The sequence below is a fragment of the Zophobas morio genome, unplaced genomic scaffold (assembly GCF_036711695.1).
Source record: "Zophobas morio isolate AGI-343-1 ecotype UQ-CSIRO unplaced genomic scaffold, CSIRO_AGI_Zmor_V1 ptg000093l, whole genome shotgun sequence".
NCBI classification, from domain to species: Eukaryota; Metazoa; Arthropoda; class Insecta; order Coleoptera; family Tenebrionidae; genus Zophobas; species Zophobas morio.
The window spans coordinates 301099-308863 of record NW_026972198.1 but is presented as its reverse complement, the minus strand read 5'-3'; the positions used below and the strand labels follow the sequence as shown (position 1 = coordinate 308863).

General features: G+C 34.5%; 2 protein-coding genes across 2 annotated transcripts; one reads left to right on the top strand and one right to left on the bottom strand.

Moving 5' to 3' along the window:
• Positions 1-558: 558 nt before the first annotated feature.
• LOC135144306 (uncharacterized) lies at positions 559-2950 on the bottom strand. Its single transcript, XM_064076319.1, has 9 exons — positions 2889-2950; positions 2522-2588; positions 2305-2448; positions 2113-2250; positions 1945-2058; positions 1742-1889; positions 1619-1686; positions 1434-1562; positions 559-665 (listed from the first exon to the last, which is right to left on the bottom strand). Exons 1-9 carry the CDS (start codon positions 2900-2902, stop codon positions 618-620), a joined length of 870 nt encoding a protein of 289 aa, XP_063932389.1. The 5' UTR covers positions 2903-2950; the 3' UTR covers positions 559-617.
• Positions 2951-4180: 1230 nt separating this feature from the next.
• On the top strand, positions 4181-7087 carry LOC135144301 (uncharacterized). The gene is made up of 12 exons (XM_064076309.1): positions 4181-4231; positions 4339-5326; positions 5404-5484; positions 5565-5675; positions 5744-5860; positions 5910-6020; positions 6077-6171; positions 6227-6513; positions 6568-6639; positions 6696-6870; positions 6930-6976; positions 7030-7087. The coding sequence occupies exons 2-12, from the start codon at positions 4363-4365 to the stop codon at positions 7064-7066; spliced, it is 2097 nt and encodes a 698-aa protein (XP_063932379.1). The 5' UTR covers positions 4181-4231; positions 4339-4362; the 3' UTR covers positions 7067-7087.
• Positions 7088-7765: the final 678 nt, after the last annotated feature.

Below are 7765 nucleotides of genomic sequence, written 5' to 3'. Positions count from 1 at the left end.
GCTTCTTATAAAATAATATAGAGTATGGAGTTATAATCAAATAAAAGCTTCAACAAAAATTAGATTTCTGAACTTTAGTTTTCTGTAAAACACTTTTAAAATTCCAGTAGCAAGAGACAAACTAACAATAAAGGTAACCAGTGAAGCTGCCGGTGTCTCCAGGTGGCCTCATGTATTTGTGCCTAAGGCCCCTCTCCCGGCGGTAATTTTTAGAGATTTTCCACCCCACTAGTCCGCAGGGCAGAAGTCCGAGCCCGATATTTTCGCTTTTCCAGTCCTTCCGGACGGTCGTTATAGCTCTATAAAGGGAGTACATGGAAGGGTACTCGTACGCCCAACCCACGCAGCGGAGGGGGATCCAGGTTAAGCGGCTTAAGGAGGAAACCCATTCATTCCCTTATTGTCATTCTATCACAATCACTGAATTAGGATATATCAGGAAACTTATATCGCTGAAGCTTGAAAGAAACAAAAGAGACTACATTGTAGTGCGTTGTTCCTCTGTATATATATTTTAAATTGTTCCTTCGAATTCCCCTACTTCTGGATGAGAAGAGTACAGGTGAGCTAAAATTAATATGGTAGTAAAGAAAAGGAAGATCACCGAAATTCTGCCTTTAAAATCCCGTCCAGATTGTCGGGTTCTGATTCTCTCCCATAGATGCCTATTTAGTTTGTAACTAAACTTTGCAGGAAAACCGTAGCAATTTATATACCCCTTATAAATTTTAAATTAACTTTATTACAGGCTAAGTAGTTAGAAATTTGTGCTTTGATTTGCCTGTTTTTATTAAATAGACAAATTATATCATTTATAAAGCTACTTCTTATCAACTGTCTACGAAATGTTATTAAAATTTTTTAAATAATTGAAAGTTGCAAACTTATTGCAAAGGAGCTTTTACAAAGTAATTTAACTTACTGACTTATGCCTTTGGATTTTCTTTAGCAATAGAACTCATTAACACTTTATCTCCTTACCTGTTAGGTCTGCATAAACTATTGGATCTTTAAGGAAATAGTAATTTAAGCGTTATAGTAAACTGCTACAACTATGAATTTAAATATAAAGAAATTTACTCCAGTGTTTATGTGTGCTTTTCAAACATAGCGGTTTCTAGTAATTAAAGTATATCTTTTCCTAAAATTGTGAAATGTTCGGAAAGTTCATGATTTGTTACTAAGTTAAAAATTTTTCACGTCTACTTTTTTAAAGATGTTGCTAGTGATAACTAGTTTATACCAGAAAAAAGCGTAAAAAATTTTTGTAAAGAAAAAATTTAGTTAAAATGAAAGTGGATCTTCAAATATATAATTAATAACAGAAGTGTGTTAAAGCAGTGCAACAAGGAGGACAAACAACAAAGTACGAAAGAAACCTAGGCTTATCATATTTACAGCCATAAAAATTAATAAAAATTGTCTGCGCTCACGTTTGTTCCCTTCATAAATGAGAAATTTTCTTTATGGCGAAAAGTTTTCTTTTTCACTTCCTCATAAGGTTCATAATTTTTAAGCTTTTGAATCAAACTGATTATTATCGGATCGCTGAATCCAAAAAACTACAAATAATTTTTAAGTACGCGTTGCAAAGATAATAAGCCAGATCAAACTAAACCAAGGGCCCACTGACACGTGTTCCTGGGGAAGGTCCATGGACACACACTTGAGTCCAAGGCTGTGTGGCTACTCAGGTTGGCTCAAACAAATTTATAGGTTTTAAAAAAGCTAAGCGCTGTACGAGTCGCTCCCGAGTAGGAATTTCCGTCTCTGAGTTTAACCGTAAATACAGGGCCGTCTGTGCCTTCCTCAATGGCCATGTCACACATGCAGCCGAAATGAACTTTACATGCCTTGTAGCCTACGGGATAAGGATGGTGGAACTTACACTGTGAAAAGTATGGAAATTATAGGCGCGGCAACTGAGGAAGGGACTAAGCGTACAGCAGAACTACTCCAGTATAAACCCGAATTGGGGCCGGTATAAATTCGGCCAAGATCTAATATAGTTGTTCCCACAGAGCAGAGAGTTAAGGGAAAACATAGGTTTTGTGGAACCTATAAAAATTAATTTAAACGTTTAGGTTAGACAAATTGCACATATATTGTTACCGTAGTAAGAACAAAGCGTGACAAGGATTTAGGAAGGGTGCCACTTTTATAAGGTCTTTCGACGGTAAAAGATTTCTCATTATGGCTCCCCTCTGTAGAATAGTCCTCGAGAAGGTTAATAGGTCTGTCTATGAAAGCCTTAAAGAATATAAAGTTATTAATAATAAATAATTTTTTAAGTAAAACACGTACGACTGGGTCTTCACCCCTCAAACGCCTGGACTGTCTAAAACAGGAAGGCCCTTTGTCTCCTCTACTATTTCTTATACGCTCACTCTTATGCTTACCATAAAATGAGCAAGTATTGTGAGATTTGGCAGTAACTAAATCATGCTTCTGGAAGAAAAAATAAATATGTTTGGGATTAAAACAAAAAAAGCCTTTATATATATATTGTCGTAATAAATACAAGGCCTAAGGACTTTAAAAGTTGGTCATTTTCCTTAATTCGTAGTTGCCGCTCGCGCTCATATAAACTTAACAAAATATAGATAAATAACTAAAAAATAATATTAAACTAAGGTAAAAAACATTTTTAAATAGTAGAACGCACAAATTTAGGAGGGTAAAAAATATAAATACATTTTATCCTAATATAAACTTTTGGTATTGGTAACAAAATTTTACAAATGCAAAAACTAAGAAATCATTTTACTTGTATGATAAAGGCGAGAAAAGTGTTAATAAAGGAAACTAGTAAATCAAAGGGAAGATAATAACTGTTTTTTAAAGTGTAGAAGTGTAGCAAAATTTATGTTTAATCACGGAATTGCGACCTCTGAGCGGGCATATTGAAGGTAAAAGGTACTACAAATGATAGCCAAGACACGGATCTGGTATTAAAGAGAATCACCTATTTTAAAACTATTGTTGTATTAGTATTTTAGGGTTAATATTCCAAATGGTGCGACACTAAATTTAATTTGACTATCTGTTACAAAGTGTGCGCTTATTAGCTAAGGCAACGCCTTCATGACATCCACAATAAATATTTTATTAACAAGATTTGGTAAATTACTATTATATATAATCGTATATAAACTAAATATGTACTAAAAGTCAACAATAGATGTAATTAATATTATAAATGAAAAGAAGACTTTAAGGTATATTTGAAAAAGTACTATAAGATTCAATTAAGCATTGTGGACATCGTAAACATTTTAAAATTTTTTAATTTCAAAATAAAAGTAACGAACGGTTTCTATGTATCTTTCCGCTTCGTTATGCTATTTATTTGTATAATCTAGTGATGTATGTTTCTTATAGCAAAGCTTATACTAGCAAAATATTAGGCGAGCCGACATTTAGTCCACCGTCTAAGCGATTTTAAGTTCAATTCAGCTAAACTGTAGATTTAACAATTTAATTAAATGGTGATAAAGATATATAGCATTATAAATATCTATTTCTAAGGACATGGTTTAGCATAAACGCTAATCAGTATTAAATACGAGGCAAAATAGTTAGTTTTTTACCGGGTATAACAGATATATAATTTGTTGTCTTGAATTTTTAATAAAATTTACAAAAAATAAGGCTATTTCTAAACTTTTTGTACTTAGCATTTCAACTAACTGCAGTACAGGGAGCAAAATTAACATTCGAAATCAAACACGCAACAACACTCTTTTTAACCATTAAAGCTGAGCTAATAAAATTACACATCGCTCATACTACCCTATTGCTAAGCACGTATGCCATACAAATTACGGTTGTTTTTAACATTTACAGAACTCCACCATTAGAGGTAGTTACTTAGAAAATAATGTCTACTGTCCAGTTAGCACTCCCCTTTGGAGTAGGAGGGTAGGAATAAATCTTGTATAATAAGTCGACAAAATGCGATTAATAGGGAAGATATCATGGCTTAATTCGGTCAAACTTGGTGAAAACTACCCTTTCTTCTTTGCGTAATATTAATACAGCACGTGATAATAATACTTTAAGAGTTAACTGCACCAAATAACAGCTTAATTGCCTTCAGCTATTAAAGTATTTTTAATTGGTTCCATTAAGTACTTCCATATGGTCCTTTTCTAAATTTATTAGTTTGCATACATTAATCCTACCCGTATTCAAACTACGAGTTTGAGAGCTTTGCTTTGTTTTATGCCGAGTATGGCCTATTAAATGAGTGTTATTAACAAGTTTTTGTATTTTTTTGTTTTATAAATGCTAACTACTATAGCTTTATTTATTACTGACCTATATTATTGCAAATAGAACTTATAATACCTTAAAGTTGTAATGGATGCGACTTCGGAATTTCTTGTGGAGCAGCCGGTTTTACTAAATTCTAATCAAGGAACTTTGGGTGAAGCTGGAGACACTGTCTCTTATAAGGAAACTTTAGAAACTACTGCTGAAGAGTCAGGAGACAAAATATTAAATTTACGTTGCGAGGATGCGAAAGGTGTCAAGTCGTCACCCAATCCTGATCTTACCGTAAATGTTGAAATTCAATCTTCTGATGTCGCTTTGAACGACCCTAATCCTGTTTACGCGAGCACTTCAGAACCTGCAAGTCAAGAAAACGTTGATAGCAATAAAGAAAATCACTTAACAAGCGGTGATAATTTAAAAACCAATGTAAATTCAGTAAGATCCGGTGGAAAAAACACAGAAAGAGCATATCCTAAAGAGAAATCACGCTTTACACGACCTTCTGGTAAGTTTGCGCGATTTAGATCAGGTATTGACGGTAGAAATAATATAAGTTCCATCGCTGGCTCCTCTGTCGCTGAAAATATTTCGGATAACTTAGACTTCGAGACGAGGCTTGCCCATAATTGTAAGTTAGCTCCCGGAAGAAATTACACTAATGTTTCAGATCGTCCTTCCGAAAGGGTTTATCAGAGGTTTATACGGAGTACTAGGCGTGAAAAAACTCTGGCAAGTAATTCAACGGAAGTACCCGACTCACAATTAGACGACCTGAACACAAGTTTAAAAGAACAAAGCAACAATGTATCCTCCGAACTTCACTCGGTTCGCAGAAATAGAGAGTTTACGCGGTCTGAAGGAAGGAGAAGAGGCATGGACAAGCGCATTTCAGGAAACATAGAAAATGAAGTTCAACCTTCACTAATTGAGGGGGAAAACACTGTTAAAGGTCAATTACTTAAACCTCGTCAAAATCGATTCAATTCTTTTCGCGGTCGGTCTTTTGATTATGACGGTTTGAGAATTCTTCTTGTTACTCACGTTCAAGGTTTGTATAAATATTATTATATAGTAACTTTAAATTTAATATTAACTAGAAGCGAACTATTACTTTGATTTTTTTAGGCCGTTTTACTTTGCTCGATAGGATGGCGAAAACTATTGGAGCAGATCTTGTTATTAATTCAGGAAATTTTGGCTTTTTTGGTCCCAATTCTATATTTTTTCAATTTGTATATTAAGCTCTTTTTGTTTTATTAACTTTGTTACATACTTTATTGCTTAAGATGAAGAAAGTTATGATAGTATGCCGCCCAGGAAACTTTTCTTTTTGTTAAGGAAGTCATATAAGTACAAGCTTAACCAAGAGGAAAGAGATGCTTTTTATAATTTTTCAGGTTGTATATATTTATTATTAAAAAGTTTTTGCTTTTATATAAGCTGATTCTTGAACTACTTGCTGTAGTGGATGCGTGTCGTCGGGAATTAAAGCGTCGACTTCTCTTCAGCGAACTCCCGCTTCTTTTGAGTGGAGAATCTGCACTTTCTGTGCCTATTTACACGATATGGGGTGAAAATGAAGGTAAACTGAGTTTTTTGTTTATGAATTATTGCAAATTATCTTCTTGTAGATGTTCGAGTGCTTGAAAAGTTCCGTACAGGAAAATACAACGTTCGGAATCTTTTTATTCTCGATGAAAAGCATTCCTATAGAATTCAAAATTTCCGTCTTTTTGGCTTGGGTCTGTTTTGGGGATCCTTTTTGCTTGCTTTTTCATATATCCTTTGTGGGTATTAGGCGGCGCTTTCCGGTTGCATAAGCTCTTCGATAACGGGATCGGCAAGCACACGATAGCCGGCGAAATAGGCACCATGTGGACAACCCTTATTCAGGCTTGCCATGAGCATCTTTTTACGCGAAGAAGCTCGCTTATATAATCTTGTGTAGATTGCCGAATTACTGACGACTAGTCGACGCATTCCGTACGATCCCACTGAAGTGCGGATCTTCGTAAGCTACACGGGGAGCATAACGCAGCCAATGGTCACACAGCTCACCCTGCAGCTGCGGGCAGCCCTTGCCATCCGCGGCCAACTTCGCTCACGTGCGCTGACCATGTATAGCGACGCAAGCATGTATGACACTGAGTCGTGGTTGGCGAAGTGCCAAGCTATGCAGGACGAAATTTTTGATTACTGGGAGAAGCTCGAGCCTCAGATCTGCGAGATTTGCACGTAGCTTGCTTTTTTTGTGCCATCTCTCTTAAGGTATTTGACTTTCTTTTATAGAGAGAAAGAGATTGCAGCTTTTAAGCGTGTTTTGCTTTTTGTTAAGAAAATTCCTAATCTCAAAGTTATGAGGTTCTTATTTTTAACATGGGATGTTCATTTTTTCAATGTGTTGTTTGGTTTGGAAGGACCATTTACAATATAAATCCTCCATATTTGAATGCTGGCCGCGCTGTTCTCACACTCTCCCGCGACAATTTCCATTTGGAGACCGTCACTAATTCTTTTCTCCCAAGAGTGGATTATCGAACTCGTAATTTTCAAAACGCCTCACGAGTTTATAGACAATCGCGTCGCAAAGAAGTTTGCTTTATTACTTGTTTATGGAACATAATTTTTTATGTTTTTTTTTTTGCAAGCAGATGCCGGAGAACGCCGCTGATCTAGTTGATGGTCGGCTTCCGAACAAGTAGTGGTTGTATATTATATATATCACAATATTATAATACCTCCTTTTTTCAGCGTTGAAGAATCTACAGGTCAAATTTTAAATCGTTGAGCTTTTAAAAAAATAAAATCTAAATTTATTCATTACACGTTTTTAAAAGGTTTTTGTTTTCCTGCGGGTTTCTAGCAGGCTTATCAATTTTATACTTGCTGTCGTTAACATTTGGCTATAGCTTTATTTAATAACTTAGTGATTTTTTATTGCACTTGGTAAAATACTAAACTTTGAATTTTAGGGCTCAGGGAGTTTTATTGGGGTATTTGATTTATGATTTCAATAAATTATTTTTAAAGTCATCTTTTTAAGTATACAAAGTTTTTTTTATCAAGTTGAGTTCAATTCGCCATAGTTAAATAGAAATGGATTTCTTTATGCCTTAATCTTTTTAATTTTGTTCCAAACTTCCCTCATGTGGACTTGGATAATTATAGTACATTATGCAGTAAAGGTTTTCATACAATAATGTATCTTTTTTCTTATACTTTTATGTCGCCGCGCAAACTATAAAGGGTTTAATTTCGTTTTATAAAATGTGCAGCATCGAAGTCTCCACTATTCTCATTTTGATCGACTGGTTATTTTATAGTAGGAAATTGGCTATAATGCACTTTCTTTAGATCTACTTTTTAGATTTAATTTTAATTTTTTTTTGTTAAAGTTAAATATTTTTATATAAAATATAGGGTTTCCTTTGAGTCTTATTATAAAAATCTCATGTTGAATTGACGGATAACAATAATATCAACGATA